Consider the following 23929-nt stretch of genomic DNA (forward strand, 5'->3'; position numbering starts at 1 on the left):
TTTTTGTTAGCAGTTTGTGCTCTACATTAACTAAACAAAGCACTGTGATTTGTTTTTCCACTAGATGGTAGTGTCATGTTAAGGATCACAAATAGCAGCCCTAGGCCTGTGTGGGGAGTGTAATTCCTTGTTTCCACAGAATACCAGGCACAGGCCGCTATGAGAAAGCCAGGCAACGCCGTGCTGTGCAGTAGCAGGCAGTGCGAAGGGCAGTGCAGTGTGATCCCATGGCATGCAGGGATGTCAGTTCGTTCGCAGTCTCTAACCCTGATGCACAAGCATGAGCAAAGGAGGGAAAATAACAGGACAGCATGCCAAGGACGTGGGCTCAGTTACAGTGCATTCTTAGAACCTTCCTGTGAATTGCTTTGTACCAACAACAAAAAAAATAAACTCAAAGCAACTCCATACATGTCAACCCCTTTGAGTTCATACCAGTGAGACCCCTGCTGAAAAACCTTGGGATGGGGGTGGGGGGTGGGGGGTGGTGAGGGATCAAGATGTTTGCACATGGCTGACAGCTACGCCACTGACCTAGACTTCAGGGCTATGCACACCAGAGCGAAGCAAACGAAACGAATACAGCACGACTACATCACAAAAAAACACAACAGTAGCTAGTCATGAAAAGAAAATACTGTCTGCTTTTGCTCCTTTTGTGGAGACGAAATAAATATAACAAAGAAATAGTCTGCGTACACCACACACTAAAAAAATGACATTTAACAGTGAGTGTTTATATGTGACCAGGTTTAACATGTAAATCACTCAAAAAGAATACATCAACACATATTTCTTTGTGAATACTGAGAAAATTAGTTTAATATACTTTTTTTTTTGATTTTCAGTTTTAATACAATCTTCAGTTAGTGTGTGAATGTGATTATTATTATTATTGGTCAACATTATTAAAACAAAGAAGCGTCATTTTACAGAAATACGAAACCAGTGTGTGGCGCTCCCCGTCACTTTGACTAAAATTAAGGTGAAATAAAGAGAGACAGACATCCCATCAATTTCCAGTTGTTCTGTTATTTCTTACCATATGGCATCTTTCTTTTTATTGTCTTTATAACCACTGACACTGGCATCATAAAGATCGTTATATTTTTCAACTTTAAAAATTAAATTCTCATTGATGTCCATTTCTCTTTTATTTATGTGGTAATTTCTGCGTGAACAAGACAGTGACAGTCTGACAGCCTCTCCTTCGACTCTGTTTGAGTAATAACGTATTGTGTACAGAAACATACAAGGCTCGCGCAGACAAACCTGCAGTTTGAGACAACAAGGCAATTCTACCATTGGAGTAAGGGGGGAGTTTGCGTAGCAGCTACAGGAATATAGAATGGTAATGTACACCTGTGGTCGAGTAGCTGTTGAGTGGCGTGTGTGGTGACGTCACGAACCAGGAAGTACCAGAACCAAAACAATGGATGGGCGGGTGAAGCTGAACGCTACTGTGCTCAGCGTATTTATTAAATAATAAAACAAAGCAAAAGATTTAAACAAACAACAAAACAAATGGGCACGTTGGCCAAACAAATAAGCGTGCTGGTTTTAGCACCAGCACGATACTTAGAAGTTGTTTTCAAATGTAGTTTCTCTCTCCTCGCTCTCTCCGCTGTACCCTCTCCCCCGAGCACGGACAGCTGCAGGCCGAGGGGTTAACTAGCTGTTAATTATCTTATTACCCCTCGGCCACAGTCTGCACGAGTTTAGTGCTCCGCAGTGGTGGAACGACCTTCCTACAGATGTCAGGACTGCCCAGTCCCTGACCACATTCCGGCGCCTCCTTAAGACTCACCTCTTCAAACAGCACCTGTAGAACTCCTCTGTTGTATCCTGGGACACTATCACCCTTCATTTAAATATGCTTTATTTTGCTCTTATCTGCCCCCTATTTTACTGCATTTAATCCTGTACCTCAGAATATTGTAATCTGCCAAGTGTTTAATCTGTAGTATTTTGTACTTAATCATATCCTGATGTAACTATCACTATTTAATCATATCCTGATGTAACTTTCACTATTATCTGCTGTATTATTGAATTGTGGTTTGTCACACTTGAGAATTATTGTATTTCTTGTTCTTATTGTATGACTTATATTGTAACACTTGAATGTATTTGTATTTGCTTGCGATTGTAAGTCGCCCTGGATAAGGGCGTCTGCTAAGAAATAAATAATAATAATAATAATAAAGTAAGGATGCGTGACTGTCAGCTAGTTAAATAATCAGTAGCTGATCAGCCACGCATCCTCACGAGGTTTTTAAATTATAAAAACAACAACAAATACGCGGTGCTTTGATCTGCGCCGTAAACAAAAATACAAATAATAATAAATATATAAATAGGGGCGGGACACTCCGCCACAACACCTCTTCTGACTGGAGCCTCATCACTGCAAGGGCCTTGTGGAATTCCTGATTCCTGGCCATTAGCTTTGGCACTGCTTTTATAATAAGGTTATACAGTGCTGATTCTAGAGAAAGTTTATATTAAAACAAGGGCCACACAGTGGGTCGCAGAGGAAGTTGGGACAATGTGGTGCACATCATGTTACTTTAGAAGCACTCTGTACAAACAGTACACAATAACAAGTCACCTTTTCTCACCCCACCAAGAGGACCCTTATTGGATTCAAAGTGCATCCTCATCACCCCCTCAGGCGTGGTCATCCCCTGCTGGTACGGAGTGTTGTGCTTCTGGAATGCGGGGTCACTGACCTCTGAAAAGGGGTCCTGCACGCTGACCGCACTGCTTCTAGGAAAACCAACAGAGTGGCTCACAGTATATGTTACAGACACACTAGCAGTCACAGTTCAACAGCATTGTATTAGTTCGCAGTCAACTGCTCATGATTCCAAAATAATTCTTTGAACTTTATAGAAGACATTAAACATGGGTCTCTCAAGACCAGACCAGCTCTGCTACCTGCTGCCCACTGTTTAAAACCTGGAGACTTCCTGTATTTTGCAAACCTCTGAGGCAAAAAAGGGTCATCACATTGTGTGGATTTCACTTGAACAACATAACAGGGCAAAACAAAACCTTCATTTCAGTTTTAAGAGGAAAGGAAAGCACATTTTTTTAAATGATAAAATTAGTAAATGTGCTGAGAATACTCTTGTCAGGTTTTGACAATAGCCTCTTAAGTATACAAGGAATATGGGGTATGGCTCAGTATAACAGAAAACAGCACACAAGTAGTAATGATTCAGAACACTAGACTGGAATTATCAAGGTATACGGATTGAAACATTGTTGGAGTTTCATTGCTTTTGTTTTATAAACTAAAGAACCTTCTTAGTCTGAAGTTGCACAGTATCTTTTTGAAAGATATTTCTTTACACTAGAAGGCAACAGAAAATGAAACTGAAAGAACATGAGAAGTAGACAGATGTGTTATCAATGATGGCTTTCCAAGTCTTCACTGAAGCTATTTTGTGAAAGGTTTGACTTTTTTCCTTTATATTTTGACCTTAGAATTTTGGTAAAGCACAGAAATGACAACTGGGAACGCTAGTTTAATCATACCTCACTATATATACATGGAAGCATAACGGGAAGTATTACAATGACAACACCAACAGTTATCTGGTACGGCTGTGGTGGAGTGTGAAAGCGTTCCGCTTGTAGTGTTGATAACTCCTTCACCCTTTCTCTATTGTGCATTAGGAAAGACTTCAGGAAGCCCATGTTGCCCCCCTGCCTCCTACCTGTTACCCTGCAGGGGTGGCATCTGCCCATGTGCTACAGAGACTGGGGCTGGAGGCTGGAGGTCTTCTGGAGCTTCAGTCATGGAGCTGCTGCCAGTTGACTGTGGAGTCTGGGGGCCTTGGAAGGAGCCTGAATTGGCTGAGGGAAGCAGGAGAAGCAGGTGCTCAGTTAGTGTAATGTAGACATAGCTGAAGAGGATCCCCCCCAATGACAGGCAAAACCAAATACTGACGGGTCCATTCATGGACATCCAAATGCCAGTAGCAATTCCACGAGGCTGTAAACAGACAGGAGAGGCCTGCTTGACATTCGTTTACAAGAGCACATACAAACGAGTGTGATCCACATGGTCATGTGCTTCAGATACACTGGGTTGCTGCAGTTCTATTGTGTTTGAAAGTGTCAGAACATTGCTCGAAGGCTGCTCTGGTTACATGGCTAGCCGGTGTGATGAACATGACCAGTTAGTTCTGTTTCTGAACTCTGCGGCCAGATGTTCGGGATTCACCGTGTTGCCCTAATTCATCGCACCATTTCCGTAGCACAAGTTTATGTGTTGCCATGGAAGCCAGGCTGAGCAGTTATAGAATGTTGGAATGGTTTTTAAAAGACAGAAAAAGCCACAATGTGATTATAGGGTATGACATCTTAAACTTCGAGGAGAGTTCATTTTAGTAGTTAATACTGCAAGGCACTCCTGGAACAAATAAATAAATAAATTAAAAAGTATTACATTGCATAATATTATATATTTCAGTTTAAGACATTGGCTTACTCAACCAAATGTGAATAAGCATCCAAACAAACTGCCATATGGAATAACGTCATCATCACTCAATACATAGTTAGTGCCCCTGACTGATAACACGCACACACATGCACACAAACACACAAGCATGTACACACAAACACACACACAAACGAGCATGAACACACGCACGCATACGCACAAACACATGCAAACACGCATGCACACAAACACATGCACACACACACGCTTGCACAAACACACACATGCACACAGACATGCACACACACACACACAGACATGCACACACGCACACTTGCTCAATACAAGACCCCAGATTCTCATTCAAGGATAGCCCTCTCTGTACTTCCAGAAGCTACACATATAAAAGCTAAAGTAAACAATGGAAAGGTTGCTGGAGGTTAAGTGCATTCACATACTTTGAAATGTACACTCAGCCAGGAAGATCATTTAAAAAGCACGATTCAGATTAAAAAAATAAATAAATAAAAAACTGTGAGTAGAGGTCAGCTCGAGGTCACGTTTGTTTATATCCCAGACTCCTCCCCCATGAATCCTCCTCTGGGGATTCCCCCTCTTGGCTACACACAGCGCTGCAATCATACCACTGCCTACCAGGAGATGGAGGCTGGATCCTGGCTTGCTTCTTGTTGTCTCCCACAGCAAAGATTCCGGGTGGCGGCTCCTCTCCGCGCTCCACTTTACATTCAAAGGCAAACAGGTATTGGATGTAGTGCTTCTTCAGGGAGCTGGCAGCGCTGCTCGAGGTGCCCATGTTGAGGATGCTGGAGAGCTCTCGCCATTTCTTACTTTTATTAACCTTGTATGAAATCAAGCCAACAAACAAGCAGACGAATCACTGTTACAGGACTGTTTCCTCATGGCAGCGCTACACACTCATGGCCACACTACTCTCTGCAAAGGTCTTACTAATAAACGGGCATGAAGGGTTTAAAAGAAACACGGTTAGTTTATTTCAATTCTAAAGTAAGGATGCTGTGTATGCTGGATGCTGTGGGTGCATCACTTTAATTGCTGAGCACATTGTAACCAGCACTGCGTTCCCTGGAGATCTTCCACTCACTCGTAATGGGCTACTTGGCACTTGTTTGTTCTTAACATCCAATGGCAACAAAGGCCTTGTGTTTGATTGACTGCTGGAGTTTCTTCCCAACCTTGGGGTATGGGATCAATAAGTACAGAGGCTACTATTGCAACTGACAATCACATGACAAAGCCTGCTGTTTACGGTACCTGTTACTGACAGAGTCACATGACAAAGCCTGTACCTGTTACTGACAATCACATGACAAAGCCTGCTGTTTACTGTACCTGTTACTGACAGAGTCACATGACAAAGCCTGTACCTGTTACTGACAAAGTCACATGACAAAGCCTGCTGTTTACTGTACCTGTTACTGACAGAGTCACATGACAAAGCCTGTACCTGTTACTGACAGAGTCACATGACAAAGCCTGCTGTTTACTGTACCTGTTACTGACAGAGTCACATGACAAAGCCTGTACCTGTTACTGACAAAGTCACATGACAAAGCCTGCTGTTTACTGTACCTGTTACTGACAGAGTCACATGACAAAGCCTGTACCTGTTAATGACAAAGTCACATGACAAAGCCTGCTGTTTACTGTACTTGTTACTGACAGTCACATGACCACGCTAAATTAGCCACCACTCACCTGGGCCAGGCCACCGATTTCCTTAACCGCCATGTAGAGTCGGCAGAGGTCCAGGGGCTTCTTCCCCACAGCTGGCAGGTTAAGGACGGCCGTCCCCCTCTCCTCCATGAAACCCAGGTAGCGCTCCACCCACACCCCGCGCTCGGGCTCGCTGCCCATCTCGTACAGCTTGCTGATCTTCTCGTTAGTGGTGGTGGAAGAGATGGACTTCTAAGGTAGACAGTGTGGGTGCAGTGTTACAACAAGCGGTACATGCACTGCTGTAGTTATATACTGACAGTACTATATAACGTGTAGAAATGAAGGCTGCTAGCTTTACTACACAGCATGTACAAATGAAGGCTGCTAGCTCTACTACACAGTGTGTAGAAATGAAGGCTGCTAGCTTTACTACACAGTGTGTAGAAATGAAGGCTGCTAGCTCTACTACACAGCATGTAGAAATGAAGGCTGCTATCTCTGCTACACAGCATGTAGAAATGAAGGCTGCTATCTCTACTACACAGCATGTAGAAATGAAGGCTGCTAGCTCTCTACCACACAGCATGTAGAAATGAAGGCTGCTATCCCTCTACTACACAGCATGTAGAAATGAAGGCTGCTAGCTCTACTACACAGCATGTAGAAATGAAGGCTGCTATCTCTGCTACACAGCATGTAGAAATGAAGGCTGCTATCTCTACTACACAGCATGTAGAAATGAAGGCTGCTATCCCTCTACTACACAGCATGTAGAAATGAAGGCTGCTAGCTCTACTACACAGCATGTAGAAATGAAGGCTGCTAGCTTTACTACACAGTGTGTAGAAATGAAGGCTGCTAGCTCTACTACACAGCATGTAGAAATGAAGGCTGCTATCTCTGCTACACAGCATGTAGAAATGAAGGCTGCTATCTCTACTACACAGCATGTAGAAATGAAGGCTGCTAGCTCTCTACCACACAGCATGTAGAAATGAAGGCTGCTATCCCTCTACTACACAGCATGTAGAAATGAAGGCTGCTAGCTCTACTACACAGCATGTAGAAATGAAGGCTGCTATCTCTGCTACACAGCATGTAGAAATGAAGGCTGCTATCTCTACTACACAGCATGTAGAAATGAAGGCTGCTATCCCTCTACTACACAGCATGTAGAAATGAAGGCTGCTAGCTCTACTACACAGCATGTAGAAATGAAGGCTGCTAGCTCTACTACACAGCATGTACAAATGAAGGCTGCTAGCTCTACTACACAGCATGTACAAATGAAGGCTGCTAGCTCTACTACACAGTGTGTAGAAATGAAGGCTGCTAGCTCTACTACACAGCGTGTAGAAATGAAGGCTGCTATCTCTCTACTACACAGCATGTAGAAATGAAGGCTGCTATCTCTCTACTACACAGCATGTAGAAATGAAGGCTGCTAGCTCTACTACACAGCATGTAGAAATGAAGGCTGCTAGCTCTACTACACAGCATGTAGAAATGAAGGCTGCTAGCTCTCTACCACACAGCATGTAGAAATGAAGGCTGCTAGCTCTACTACACAGCATGTAGAAATGAAGGCTGCTAGCTCTCTACCACACAGCATGTAGAAATGAAGGCTGCTAGCTCTACTACACAGCATGTAGAAATGAAGGCTGCTAGCTCTACTACACAGCATGTAGAAATGAAGGCTGCTAGCTCTACTACACAGCATGTAGAAATGAAGGCTGCTAGCTCTCTACCACACACATTAGAAATGACAGTGGTAGAGGCACCTTCTCAGGTTCATTAACCCAAGTATCACTTTACACAATCAAAATAGAACAAATAATAAATTGAGATATTTAAACACTGTAGAACATAAGAACATAAGAAGAACATAAGGACAAAAGAAAGTTTACAAACGAGAGGAGGCCATTCGGCCCATCTTGCTCGTTTGGTTGTTAGTAGCTTATTGATCCCAGAATCTCATCAAGTAGCTTCTTGAAGGATCCCAGGGTGTCAGCTTCAACAACATTACTGGGGAGTTGGTTCCAGACCCTCACAATTCTCTGTGTAAAAAAGTGCCTCCTATTTTCTGTTCTGAATGCCCCTTTATCTAATCTCCATTTGTGACCCCTGGTCCTTGTTTCTTTTTTCAGGTCAAAAAAGTCCCCTGGGTCGACATTGTCAATACCTTTTAGGATTTTAGAAATGTAGGTGTGTTACACTCTGCCGTGCTTGCTGGATTCAATGGCAGCCACGTCTCAGTGTAATCCTCTGTATAATAACCCTGAATACACTGCTGTTGAAACAGCCTCAAAAAGCGTCTACGATCAAATCATCACACTGTTAATCAGTGAGGCAATTTAACCTCTTTATTTTCAAAGCCAGTTCATACACAGCTTCAGTATTATGAAGGTGAAATCCATTGTTCTGAAGATTGCCAAAGTAAGTAAAGAAGAAAAAAACATGTGTTTCCTGCTTGGAGTGTATTTCAGTCAACATCGGGTCAGCCAAGTGCTACAATAGAAAATGAGTCAGGATGTTAAGATGACCTCATTAATTAGAGTCTGGAAAGAATGCTTTGCTAAATTAAAGAGATTGGTTTACTGTGCTGTTCTGGATTGTGTTCTTTAGCTGTATTCACACTTTACGGTTGAATGTTTAAAGTGGTGACTGATGAGCAGCGGCAGATTACCTTAAAGGAGTACTAATGTAATATATTTTGACCTGTTTAATACCATGTATGTTGTGTATTATTCTCCATTGCTACCACTGCTTATATTGTGGGGCAGCTTCTGAAAAGACTCCTAAAGCTGCATATCTGAAGTGAGTTGGTTTTACAGATGGCTGTACTGGCAGCTGTGTTTTATTAAGTGTACATAGGTTTAGCAAGAAATAATTTAGTTGAAGCAAGGCAGAGTATTGTTCTGTGGCATTCCTTTCTAGTTCTGTACTTGTAAAATTGTTTTATTCCTCTCACAATAGTTGACACTTTAAATAAAGCCAGATAAAAATTCCCAGTGAATATTCAAATCTATATTGGGGAGAATGATTTAGGGGCAGCGGTAGTGGATGGTTTGTATTCTAGAAAATAATAATAAATAGAAAACCCTTCAACGTTATGTTTTTAGGTCCATACCCACCCAGCACAGTGTGTACAATACTGACAGCCTGACTGAACAGCACAGTGTGTACAATACTGACAGCCTGACTGAACAGCACAGCGTGTACAATACTGACAGCCTGACTGAATAGCACAGCGTGTACAATACTGACAGCCTGACTGCACAGTGTGTACAATACTGACAGCCTGACTGAACAGCACAGTGTGTACAATACTGACAGCCTGACTGAACAGTGTGTACAATACTGACAGCCTGACTGAACAGCACAGTGTGTACAATACTGACAGCCCGACTGAACAGCACAGTGTGTACAATACTGACAGCCTGACTGAACAGTGGGTACAATACTGACAGCCTGACTGAACAGCACAGCGTGTACAATACTGACAGCCTGACTGAACAGCACAGTGTGTACAATACTGACAGCCTGACTGAACAGCACAGCGTGTACAATACTGACAGCCTGACTGAATAGCACAGCGTGTACAATACTGACAGCCTGACTGCACAGTGTATACAATACTGACAGCCTGACTGAACAGCACAGTGTGTACAATACTGACAGCCTGACTGCACAGTGTGTACAATACTGACAGCCTGACTGAACAGCACAGTGTGTACAATACTGACAGCCTGACTGAACAGCACAGCGTGTACAATACTGACAGCCTGACTGAATAGCACAGCGTGTACAATACTGACAGCCTGACTGCACAGTGTATACAATACTGACAGCCTGACTGAACAGCACAGTGTGTACAATACTGACAGCCTGACTGCACAGTGTGTACAATACTGACAGCCTGACTGAACAGCACAGTGTGTACAATACTGACAGCCCGACTGAACAGCACAGTGTGTACAATACTGACAGCCTGACTGAACAGTGGGTACAATACTGACAGCCTGACTGAACAGCACAGCGTGTACAATACTGACAGCCTGACTGAACAGCACAGTGTGTACAATACTGACAGCCTGACTGAACAGCACAGTGTGTACAATACTGACAGCCTGACTGAACAGCACAGCGTGTACAATACTGACAGCCTGACTGAATAGCACAGCGTGTACAATACTGACAGCCTGACTGCACAGTGTATACAATACTGACAGCCTGACTGAACAGCACAGTGTGTACAATACTGACAGCCTGACTGCACAGTGTGTACAATACTGACAGCCTGACTGAACAGCACAGCGTGTACAATATTGATAGCCTGACTGAACAGCGTGTACAATACTGACAGCCTGACTGAACAGCACAGTGTGTACAATACTGACAGCCTGACTGAACAGTGTGTACAATACTGACAGCCTGACTGAACAGCACAGCGTGTACAATACTGACAGCCTGACTGAACAGCACAGCGTGTACAATACTGACAGCCTGCCTGAACAGCACAGTGTGTACAATACTGACAGCCTGACTGAATAGCACAGCGTGTACAATACTGACAGCCTGACTGAACAGTGTGTACAATACTGACAGCCTGACTGAACAGCACAGTGTGTACAATACTGACAGCCTGACTGAACTGTGAGGCGTGTACAATACTGACAGCCTGACTGAACTGTGAGGCGTGTACAATACTGACAGCCTGACTGAACTGTGAGGAGTGTACAATACTGACAGCCTGACTGAACAGCACAGCGTGTACAATACTGACAGCCTGACTGAACAGCACAGCGTGTACAATACTGACAGCCTGACTGAACTGTGAGGAGTGTACAATACTGACAGCCTGACTGAACTGTGAGGCGTGTACAATACTGACAGCCTGACTGAACTGTGAGGAGTGTACAATACTGACAGCCTGACTGAACTGTGAGGCGTGTACAATACTGACAGCCTGACTGAACTGTGAGGCGTGTACAATACTGACAGCCTGACTGAACTGTGAGGCGTGTACAATACTGACAGCCTGACTGAACTGTGAGGAGTGTACAATACTGACAGCCTGACTGAACTGTGAGGAGTGTACAATACTGACAGCCTGACTGAACTGTGAGGAGTGTACAATACTGACAGCCTGACTGAACTGTGAGGCGTGTACAATACTGACAGCCTGACTGAACTGTGAGGAGTGTACAATACTGACAGCCTGACTGAACTGTGAGGCGTGTACAATACTGACAGCCTGACTGAACTGTGAGGAGTGTACAATACTGACAGCCTGACTGAACTGTGAGGCGTGTACAATACTGACAGCCTGACTGAACTGTGAGGCGTGTACAATACTGACAGCCTGACTGAATAGCACAGCGTGTACAATACTGACAGCCTGACTGAACAGTGTGTACAATACTGACAGCCTGACTGAACAGCACAGTGTGTACAATACTGACAGCCTGACTGAACTGTGAGGCGTGTACAATACTGACAGCCTGACTGAACTGTGAGGCGTGTACAATACTGACAGCCTGACTGAACTGTGAGGCGTGTACAATACTGACAGCCTGACTGAACTGTGAGGAGTGTACAATACTGACAGCCTGACTGAACAGCACAGCGTGTACAATACTGACAGCCTGACTGAACAGCACAGCGTGTACAATACTGACAGCCTGACTGAACTGTGAGGAGTGTACAATACTGACAGCCTGACTGAACTGTGAGGCGTGTACAATACTGACAGCCTGACTGAACTGTGAGGCGTGTACAATACTGACAGCCTGACTGAACTGTGAGGCGTGTACAATACTGACAGCCTGACTGAACTGTGAGGCGTGTACAATACTGACAGCCTGACTGAACTGTGAGGCGTGTACAATACTGACAGCCTGACTGAACTGTGAGGAGTGTACAATACTGACAGCCTGACTGAACTGTGAGGCGTGTACAATACTGACAGCCTGACTGAACTGTGAGGAGTGTACAATACTGACAGCCTGACTGAACTGTGAGGCGTGTACAATACTGACAGCCTGACTGAACTGTGAGGAGTGTACAATACTGACAGTCTGACAGTGCTTCTGTTGTTTTATTTGTCTGTACATGCTCTGTTTTAATGAGAAAGTCTTGTATATAGAACGGGTAAATAAAAATAAAAAAATCATAATAATAATAATAATAATGAACAAGCAAGCAACACAATACAATACAATACATTAAGAATAAACAAAGGGAGCCACTTACAGGGCTTGCTGGAGTCTTTGGCCAGCCCGGGCTGCTAATGCAATCACTTTCATCTCCATGAAATGAGGAGATGCTAGCGGTGCAGGGGGACAGGGGGGAAGGGACTGGCAGGCTGCCTGGGGTAGGGGGCTGAGAAATACTGTGAGAGCTGGGGCTATCCTGTGATAAAGAATATAAGAGAATACAACAAAACCAGGGGCACATATTTAATAAAAAAGAATATGTTATACATCTAACACACACACACACACACATTTACAGATACTGTGTGTGTACATATATATATATACACACACACACACAGTATATATATATATATATATATACATACACACACACACAGTATATATATATATATATATATATACACACACACACACACACAGTATATATATATATATACACACACACACACAGTATATATCTCTATATATATATATATATATATATATATAGATATATGATTTTATATATGTTTTATGTTTGTATACAGTGAAACCTGTTTCTCATAGTTGAATAGAGACAGTGTTTGTGTCAGACAGGTGATTTTGGGCAGGTGTACATTAATACCAATGCAGGCCTTCATACAATAGTCACCAAATTGTGTCCTACTCTACTCATAGTTCTCTTCAACCCTGGTCCCCAAGTTCCCCTCACAGCACAGCATTTCTCTTGAATCAGCGTGTTCTCCAGGGCCACGTACTGTATAACAACCCTTGTAGACATTCCCCGAGACTTTAAATAATAGCAGCTACAGCAGTGCTTACTGTAAAGCTCTGATATGAACCATAAAAATCGTTTTATTGGTCGCTCCCCCCTTCAATTTTTGTATTTAAAATACATTTTAATTGATTTTTTCCCTACATGCTCAACACCGATAAATAAACAAATATTAGTTTCAAAATAACCCTTGTTTGCAACATTTTATTCCATTAATAATTTTAAAGTGTTGTTTTTGTTTTTAGTTCAACAGCTAGAAACTATTCCGTTTTTTCAAAATTTCTAAAATTTAAAAAGTAATAATTAACAGTGTATAATCAAGTTCTACATCCCACATCACATCTGTATGAACCGATTTTATTTCAGCTTATCAGTTGCCCAAACAAGTTCAAGAACAGATCTTTGCTTTACTGAATATTTCTTTACAAAATCCTGCTTAGACAATAGTTCCAGCTGCATTGACTTTTACAAATTTGTTGTATTAATTCAAATTTAAAAGAAAAGTATTAAATAGTGCTGCTTCATCAATTAAAAAATAAAACAATAAACTAAACAGTGCACCATTTAATAACCAGTAAACAAAACACCTTAGTGTTGCACATGGTGCAGTACAATTGCATTCAATTTCCAGCTGTACAAATACATTCCTTTTGTTAATCAGAACCATAACCATACTTTACCAGAGTACCACTGCGTTGCACTGACATGCAGAACAAGTTACAGTTTGTATTAAAGTCATTCACAGTACTCCATTCAAACATAAACACTTTCCTCCTCTATCAGCTTGTTTTTCTTTCGCCATTTTAAGTTTGTCTTTGTCTCGTCTCCAGTCACGTACTGTTTTCTCAGCGTTGTGATTAACATGTGTTTTTCGACAAATTCAACAACGTGCAATTTCAAACCTGTTGAGTAGCATTTTACTGTCCTACTTCATCCAGTCTCAAAGTCACCTGCACTGTTACAGCATTGCAGTTACAATGAACGAAGACTTGATAAGTTTACTCGGCTTTCTAACCAATAGCTGCTTGCTACGGATCTCAGGGGCGGGTTCAGTCTGAATGTTGACAAATCAATGGCTCGTGAGGGTGGAAATAAGGAAATTCATAGAGACTGACAGCTATTGTGTTAACAGTGAAGCAGTGTAGCTGTGACGTTTTCGAGAGGAGGTCAGTGAAGAAAAGCGTGCGTTTAACATTCGAAATGTCTATTGAGAGCAAGAAATTCAAACTTTGAATTAGAACAGTGGTTTTGTGTTTCTACCTAGCAACATGACCTGAATGCCGTAGATCCTGAACAAATAAATGGGGTTGTTGACAGTTAGTTTGTGTGAGACATATCCGTGGCTGTAGTAATCCCATTGTGGCGCTGGTACAGTAGTTTAATATTAGACACACCGGCGCATACGTCTCACTGGTGTATTAGTCGCTCCCCTCTTTTAAGGGCCCCGCAAAAATGCCTAGAAAATGGACTCATACAACAGTTTTTACGGTAAATAATCTCCAGTATGTTACGGGTACTCGAGGACCATGTTTAACTACACTATTGAACTCATACAAGCTCCTCGTCACGTCTACTGTGCTGAAGAGCAGGGGTGCCTGTGGACATTCCCATTGGACAGTCATGGTCTTTCAAGCAGGTTTCACTGTATTAACTCAATACAGCAACACTGATAGAATAAGCACAAATGAATCAATGAGTCATTGGAGAGCTGTGTAGATGCTCAGCTGAAGTCAATAAGCCACCGTGCTTATTCTGAAGCGCAGATGAAATGCTAAACGATGGGCATGCCCGCTCTTCATAGAAAGCGGCTGCCCTGCTTTGCAAAACAAGGCAAGCAAGAAGAACATTACAAAGGCCTCTGCGGCTGCTGCTGGAAGCCATTACTGAAGGCAAAGAAAACACAAAAAACACAAAAAAGACCTGCTGTACTTTTCGTGCGGGCACAAGCTTAGCATCCCCCTGGGGTATGTTAGATGTAAGCCAAATGAATGGTGTAAGAACTAGTAACGTTCAGATACACATACAGACAAGAATGGAAGAAACGCATGCAAGGCAAACAAAACTAAAAACAAAAAGCAAACCAAAAGGTTAAGAAACTGCAAAAGTGTGCAAGGCCACAGTGGCACCACATGCTGAAAAGAAGATACCTTGGTCTTGGTCTCTGGTGGAGGGATGCTGTCCACATGCTGAAGAGAAGATACCCTGGTCTTGGTCTCTGGTGGAGGGATGCTGTCCACATGCTGAAGAGAAGATACCCTGGTCTTGGTCTCTGGTGGAGGGATGCTGTCCTCATTGCTCTCTGGTTTCCGGGGCAGCTTTGGGTCAGCAGCATTCATCATGTCCCCTGCCAGATCCATGAGACCTGACCAAACACAAGGGGTAAAGAAAAGAGAAACGGGATGGATCAGCAGCCAGCACAGGGTAAAAGGGCTCAACCCAATAACTGTGTCACAAGAGTGCCTACTTCTGAATCCCAGTAACCCGCTGTGCAACCCTGTCTAAGAAAATCGTTGGTTTTAATTACAGCAAGGCCCCAGTGAACTAGCTGGGCTGGGTGCTGGGCTGCTGGGTGCTGGGCTGCAGGCTGCGCTGTGGGCTGGGTGCTGGGCTGCGGGCTGGGCTGTGGGCTGGGTTCTGGGCTGCGGGCTGGGCTGGGTGCTTGGCTGTGGGCTGGGCTGGAAGCTGGGCTGTGGGATGGGGGCTGGGATGTGGGCTGGGCTGCAGGCTGGTCTGGGTGCAGGGCTCTGGGCTGGGCTGGATGCTGGGCTGTGGGCTGGGGGCTGGGCTGTGGGCTGGGCTGGGTGCTGGGCTGTGGGCTGGGGGCTGGGCTGCGGGCTGGTCTGGGTGCTGGGCTGCAGGCTGGTCTTGGTGCTGGGTTCTGGGCTGGGCTGGATGCTGGGCTGTGATCTGTGGGCTGGTCTGGGTGGGCCTCTGTGCTGGGCTGGATGCAGGGCTGTGGGCTGGCGGCTGGGCTGTGGGCTGGTCTGGGTGCTGGGCTCTGGGCTGGGCTGGATGCTGGGCTGGGTGCTGGGCTGCGAGCTGGTCTGGGTGCTGGGCTCTGGGCTGGGCTGTGGGCTGGGTTGGGTGCTGGGCTTTTTCACATATTTCTATGGATTCTACAAGTTGTCTTTCTGAGGCACAGTCCCACCCAAGGGTGGGATTCCAGCCCGAAGGGTAATGATATGCAAACGGTCTGTCAGCCCCAGGCACACGTAACCTCAGGAATGTTAAATTAGAACTTGCTGGTAATTAGTTTTCAGTTTAAGATTATTATAAGCAGTTTTCATAGTCTGTGGGAAGCTGTCGTGGGTAATGAGGTACACGGGAGGGAAACCATTCCATCAAAACAGAAACCATTGTGTTTTACAGAACTTCCCATATTCAAAATGAGAACTGCTCTTGGAGAAATGATAATGTTTTTTATTGCTCTTTATGTCTTCAAACCCTCATTTAAAACTACATGTGAAGGGGATCCAGAAGAGCCACAAATAATCCAGCGTGCTTCACAGAGTGGCATCATAGCAAGAGTGGCATTTTCTGATTAAAATAACTCTCTACTGGTTAACCCTAGACACACTTTTCTTTTAATTATCACTACCACGGTTGCATTAAATTTGGATCTGTCTACTGCATGATATATGGCTTTTCTCCAGTGCGGGTGCTGTATACTGTATATTGCAGTAAATTTCACTTCCACCTGTCCTCATATTATTATTATTATTATCATTATTATTATTATTATTATTATTATTATTATTATTATTATTATTATTATTATTATTAATAATAATGTTTATACCCAGCACAAAGGCTCTAGACACATCAATTGACTAAACTAGCATCACCCTGAATTTTAGCTACCTCGAAAGTCAAACTCTTGCAATACTGCGTGGGACAATGTTCTTAAATCTTAGAAACAGACACAGTAATGTGTCGCGTATCCGCCCGTCACATGTCCGTCCTAACCGTTTATCCGTCATGATCAACCTCTTCAGCAACGGTAGCTTATTATGAACAGAGAATATTAGTTCAGAGATTGTAGATCCTACCAAAGTGTCCGTGCACTGTGTTGTATGTGCTCCATGCGCTACCATTGCTGGTAGTGTCACGTGAGCTGTTCAGTGTGTTGATATGCAAGTAAATCCTATTCGCCTGCAGGGGGCGTATCAACTTCAACCTCTGTCTCGATCTCCTGCCTGTCACTCATCAGCAAATGCACGCACCCACACGGCAGACGGCTACCCTGTCACAAGCATTAATACCCTGTATCTTTCTAAACAAGGGATTTAGGGGAGCTCTCTAATAAAAGCTGAATCTCAAAACAATAATTGTGTGAATATAGTAATTGTTACAGCTGTGTATAATGGTATAATGGATCACACTCTACATGCACATTGCAGCAGTACTAAAACATTTATTTCTCAATAACGTATTCAGACTCTCCACTATGACCCAGCGGAAAAGCAATCAATTGAGGCAGTGTTGGCACGCAATGCATTATGGGCGATCTCAAGCAGAGAGGAGAAAGCATTGTGAAATCTCTTAATTGTGAAATGGTCTGACTACTACCAAATATTTTCTATTTGAACACTGGGCTCTTATTGTCACAGAGTGGCTGTGAACTACCCCCTCCTGTCCTCTGAAGAGGGAGTTCATGACCGCAAAGGCGCCAACCTGAATGAAATGAACATTTCTTTTGAATGTTGTTACTATATGCCCCAGACACAGAAACTGCCCCCCCCCTGCTTCTGAAACCTGGGTGTGCTCATCCTTACCTGCAGAGCTGCTGCCCATGTCGTAGGCAGGGCCTTGTGGGTTCATCGCCCCCGAGTTGTTGTTCATGGGCTGGCTGTAGGGGGAGTTTGAGCCCATCATACCACTTTGATTCATACTGGGGTAGCTGCTTTGCCTGTTAAACACAACGCACAAAAGAGTAATGTGTTAAATAACAAATCTATATATAAATAACTGGTCACTCACAGCAGGAAGTAGAACTGGTCAATTGTTGGCCTCCAGAAGGCAGCAATAACCATGCGTGAGCTGTAACAACGTGTGGTAACATTACAATGTGTGAGCTGTAACGTGTCGTAACATTACAATGTGTGACCTGTAACGTGTGGTAACATTACAATGTGTGAGCTGTAACAAGGTGTGGTAACATTACAATGTGTGAGCTGTAACAAGGTGTGGTAACATTACAATGTGTAGTAACATTACAATGTGTGAGCTTTAACAACGTGCAGCAACATTACAATGTGTGAGCTGTAACAACATGTGGTAACATTACAATGTGTGACCTGTAACATGCGGTAACATTACAATGTGTGAGCTGTAACAACGTGTGGTAACATTACAATGTGTGAGCTGTAACAACGTGTGGTAACATTACAATGCGTGAGCTGTAACAAGGTGTGGTAACATTACAATGTGTGAGCTGTAACATGCGGTAACATTACAATGTGTGAGCTGTAACAACGTGTGGTAACATTACAATGTGTGAGCTGTAACAAGGTGTGGTAACATTACAATGTGTGAGCTGTAACATGCGGTAACATTACAATGTGTGAGCTGTAACAACGTGTGGTAACATTACAATGTGTGAGCTGTAACAAGGTGTGGTAACATTACAATGTGTGAGCTGTAACAAGGTGTGGTAACATTACAATGTGTGAGCTGTAACATGCGGTAACATTACAATGTGTGAGCTGTAACAACATGTGGTAACATTACAATGTGTGACCTGTAACGTGTGGTAACATTACAATGTGTGAGCTGTAACATGCGGTAACATTACAATGTGTGAGCTGTAACAACGTGTGGTAACATTACAATGTGTGAGCTGTAACAAGGTGTGGTAACATTACAATGTGTGAGCTGTAACAACGTGTGGTAACATTACAATGTGTGAGCTGTAACAAGGTGTGGTAACATTACAATGTGTGACCTGTAACAACGTGTCGTAACATTACAATGTGTGAGCTGTAACAACGTGTGGTAACATTACAATGTGTAAGCTGTAACAACGTGTCGTAACATTACAATGTGTGAGCTGTAACAAGGTGTGGTAACATTACAATGTGTGACCTGTAACAACGTGTCGTAACATTACAATGTGTGAGCTGTAACAACATGTGGTAACATTACAATGTGTGAGCTGTAACAAGGTGTGGTAACATTACAATGTGTGAGCTGTAACAACGTGTGGTAACATTACAATGTGTGAGCTGTAACAACGTGTCGTAACATTACAATGTGTGAGCTGTAACAACGTGTGGTAACATTACAATGTGTGAGCTGTAATGTGTCGTAACATTACAATGTGTGAGCTGTAACAACATGTGGTAACATTACAATGTGTGACCTGTAACGTGTGGTAACATTACAATGTGTGAGCTGTAACAACGTGTGGTAACATTACAATGTGTGAGCTGTAACAAGGTGTGGTAACATTACAATGTATGAGCTGTAACAAGGTGTGGTAACATTACAATGTGTGAGCTGTAACAACGTGTGGTAACATTACAATGTGTGAGCTGTAACAACGTGTGGTAACATTACAATGTGTGAGCTGTAACAAGGTGCGGTAACATTACAATGTGTGACCTGTAACGTGTGGTAACATTACAATGTGTGACCTGTAATGTGTCGTAACATTACAATGTGTGAGCTGTAACAACATGTGGTAACATTACAATGTGTGAGCTGTAACAACGTGTGGTAACATTACAATGTGTGAGCTGTAACAACGTGTGGTAACATTACAATGTGTGAGCTGTAACAACGTGTCGTAACATTACAATGTGTGAGCTGTAACAACGTGTGGTAACATTACAATGTGTGAGCTGTAACAAGGTGTGGTAACATTACAATGTGTGACCTGTAACAACGTGTGGTAACATTACAATGTGTGAGCTGTAACAACGTGTCGTAACATTACAATGTGTGACCTGTAACAACGTGTGGTAACATTACAATGTGTGAGCTGTAACAACGTGTGGTAACATTACAATGTGTGAGCTGTAACAAGGTGTGGTAACATTACAATGTGTGAGCTGTAACAAGGTGTGGTAACATTACAATGTGTGAGCTGTAACAAGGTGTGGTAACATTACAATGTGTGAGCTGTAACAACGTGTGGTAACATTACAATGTGTGACCTGTAACAACGTGTGGTAACATTACAATGTGTGACCTGTAACAACGTGTGGTAACATTACAATGTGTGAGCTGTAACAACGTGTGGTAACATTACAATGTGTGACCTGTAACAACGTGTGGTAACATTACAATGTGTGAGCTGTAACAACGTGTGGTAACATTACAATGTGTGACCTGTAACAACGTGTGGTAACATTACAATGTGTGAGCTGTAACAACGTGTGGTAACATTACAATGTGTGAGCTGTAACAACGTGTGGTAACATTACAATGTGTGAGCTGTAACAACGTGTGGTAACATTACAATGTGTGAGCTGTAACAAGGTGTGGTAACATTACAATGTGTGACCTGTAACAACGTGTCGTAACATTACAATGTGTGAGCTGTAACAACGTGTGGTAACATTACAATGTGTGAGCTGTAACAAGGTGTGGTAACATTACAATGTGTGACCTGTAACAACGTGTGGTAACATTACAATGTGTGACCTGTAACAACGTGTGGTAACATTACAATGTGTGAGCTGTAACAACGTGTGGTAACATTACAATGTGTGAGCTGTAACAAGGTGTGGTAACATTACAATGTGTGAGCTGTAACAAGGTGTGGTAACATTACAATGTGTGAGCTGTAACAACATGTGGTAACATTACAATGTGTGAGCTGTAACAAGGTGTGGTAACATTACAATGTGTGAGCTGTAACAACGTGTGGTAACATTACAATGTGTGAGCTGTAACAACGTGTGGTAACATTACAATGTGTGAGCTGTAACAACGTGTGGTAACATTACAATGTGTGAGCTGTAATGTGTGGTAACATTACAATGTGTGAGCTGTAACAACGTGTGGTAACATTACAATGTGTGAGCTGTAACAACGTGTGGTAACATTACAATGTGTGAGCTGTAACAAGGTGTGGTAACATTACAATGTGTGACCTGTAACAACGTGTGGTAACATTACAATGTGTGAGCTGTAACAACGTGTCGTAACATTACAATGTGTGACCTGTAACGTGTGGTAACATTACAATGTGTGAGCTGTAACAAGGTGTGGTAACATTACAATGTGTGAGCTGTAACAACGTGCGGTAACATTACAATGTGTGAGCTGTAACAACGTGTGGTAACATTACAATGTGTGAGCTGTAACAACGTGTGGTAACATTACAATGTGTGAGCTGTAACAAGGTGTGGTAACATTACAATGTGTGACCTGTAACAACGTGTCGTAACATTACAATGTGTGAGCTGTAACAACGTGTGGTAACATTACAATGTGTAAGCTGTAACAACGTGTCGTAACATTACAATGTGTGAGCTGTAACAAGGTGTGGTAACATTACAATGTGTGACCTGTAACAACGTGTCGTAACATTACAATGTGTGAGCTGTAACAACGTGTGGTAACATTACAATGTGTGAGCTGTAACAACGTGTCGTAACATTACAATGTGTGAGCTGTAACAACGTGTGGTAACATTACAATGTGTAAGCTGTAACAACGTGTCGTAACATTACAATGTGTGAGCTGTAACAACGTGTGGTAACATTACAATGTGTGAGCTGTAACAACGTGTCGTAACATTACAATGTGTGAGCTGTAACAACGTGCGGTAACATTATTTTCTAGTTTTCTATTTTTTTTTTTTTATGTGAAACCCTGATATCGAAATAAAGAGATATCAATGTACAGTATATGTGCCAATCAAAGAAATCATTTTATATAGCACCTATTGTGGAAAAGCCATCTCAAAGCGCTTCACAATCAAAACAGTAAAAAGGCTGGTAAAACAAGACAAAGGATAAAAGTGAAATGAAACACAAACCAGATTATTTTTATACTGTATAGTGTATCATTTATTTATGTATTATTTTTAGATAGTGCATAATAACGTAAATCATAATTTAAATGCATAAAAAAGCAGGTAAATACTGTTTAAAAAAATAACGTGAAGAATGTTTAACCATGTGCTTTCATCTCGGAGATCTGACATACGTGTACAGTTCAGCCCAGCAGGTCTGCCACTGTACGCTTCACATTGTGATTTGTTATCAGCCAACAGCCTCTGTTCTATGCTTTGGATGATGTTTCAGGAATGATATGATTTGTTACCAGGGAAACCAAGAAAATAAATCCATGTTTCATGAGAACTTCAGCTGCTTCTGAACTGAAGACCTGTGACAGAGAGTGAATGAATCCGAGTCAACAATCTCCCTCCCGACCTGTGAGGGCGCTGTCTAACAGGAACACAGTGTGCCCTGGACTGGATAGTTTGGCAGTTCATTCCGGGGCCAGTCGGAAGTCAGCCATCCAGGAAGTCCGAAGTCATTGCCCTAGAGTGGTATGCGATGTCTAGCTATCACAGGGGGGCATGACTAAGGGTATAATTGGGGATGTGACGATGTAATCTGTTCATTTGATGTAGTTATGAGAATGACTGAGAAAGGAAACAGACTGTGATAAACGTATCGTGAGCGCTTGTCATTATAGAAGGCTAACCTCCAGGAGCTAAACCGCCAGCAAACAAACCCGGACCACACTTCACCACTGCGCGTTTAAGCTTGTAAATCACCATCTTCACTGAGAGCACTCACTGTGCACTTGGGACCGTGGTGTGTTTGTGTGTGTCTTGTTTAGTAGATTACTATTCCAGGACTGAGCCCCGTGGTTTGCCTGAGCGATACACGTCAGCAAATAAAGAGCTGCTTTTTCACCGTGAACTGTCTTGTGTCTATCTTTCCTGAGCACCACATCCCCGCTGCACCTGTGCACTACAAACCACTTTGCCACAAGACCCTACTGATGTTAACCCCACTGCAGAAACAGCTTTGGAAGTGGATCTTTGGATAAACTAGTTGAATCAGGACAGGTGAAACACTCAACAGTGGCACTTTTTGCTAGCTTGTGTAATTTCTTTTTAAATTATTTTTATTATGGGCAATAAACAGAACAGAAAGGGTGACAAGAAGGAGGATGAAAATGCAAGGAGAGACGCGTACCCTCAGTGTTTCTGTAGAGGACCACCCTGCTTTACATGCACTGCACTGAGGTGGAAACCCACCTGTGATGGATGATGTGTCACTGACAGCCTGGGAACCTGTACATTACAATGGGCCCTCTGGGGACTGGAGATTCACAGGTACTGATGTGGTGAGCAAAGCTGCCTTTGGGCAGGGAGCTCGTGGGCTTTGATTCCCAGTCGCTTTTATTTATTACTTATGAACTGTAATACAGGACGGTCCTCTGAGATGCAGCATCAACACACTCTCACCAGCAGCAGCAAGGTTACAGGATTTGACACACTACAGGGATTGTTAAAATGTCCTTGTGAATTGCAATAGAAGAGTGGTTTACTGTAACGCATGCTGCTGCATACTGTATCTGTTTGAAAGCATGTAGGTTAGAGTGTATGCACAAGGGGGCCTGATGGATTCAGACAGTAATATGCACACACTTACCTTAATGAATCACTTTACTGTGTATGAATGTAATCAGTTCAAATATATCAGGCATCTCTTGTCTTCATGTGCCTTGATTCATGCAAACTTATGTTTTTGTAAGTCCAAATGGTGATAGCGTTTCCCTTAAATAGCTTATCCATCCACGGAAATATGCAGGCTTGCTAGATGGATGGAG

The 23929-nt window shown here is 42.9% G+C and overlaps 1 protein-coding gene across 5 annotated transcripts in view; it reads right to left on the bottom strand.

The window, feature by feature from the left end:
- arid1b (AT-rich interactive domain 1B) overlaps positions 1–23929 on the bottom strand; it is a 211836-nt gene that overhangs the window by 16177 nt on the left and 171730 nt on the right. For 4 of the 5 annotated variants that reach the window (XM_059023481.1, XM_034003330.3, XM_034003332.3 and 1 more), the window contains 7 exons: positions 17905–18038; positions 15277–15491; positions 12410–12568; positions 6194–6403; positions 5111–5315; positions 3726–3864; positions 2612–2769 (listed from right to left, as the gene is read on the bottom strand). In XM_059023481.1, coding sequence (XP_058879464.1) covers positions 2612–2769; positions 3726–3864; positions 5111–5315; positions 6194–6403; positions 12410–12568; positions 15277–15491; positions 17905–18038 — 1220 coding nt within the window. The remainder of the gene's footprint in view (positions 1–2611; positions 2770–3725; positions 3865–5110; positions 5316–6193; positions 6404–12409; positions 12569–15276; positions 15492–17904; positions 18039–23929) is intronic. The other variant, XM_034003334.3, reaches the window with a different exon arrangement.

This window comes from Acipenser ruthenus, chromosome 5, assembly GCF_902713425.1.
Source record: "Acipenser ruthenus chromosome 5, fAciRut3.2 maternal haplotype, whole genome shotgun sequence".
Classification (NCBI taxonomy): domain Eukaryota; kingdom Metazoa; phylum Chordata; class Actinopteri; order Acipenseriformes; family Acipenseridae; genus Acipenser; species Acipenser ruthenus.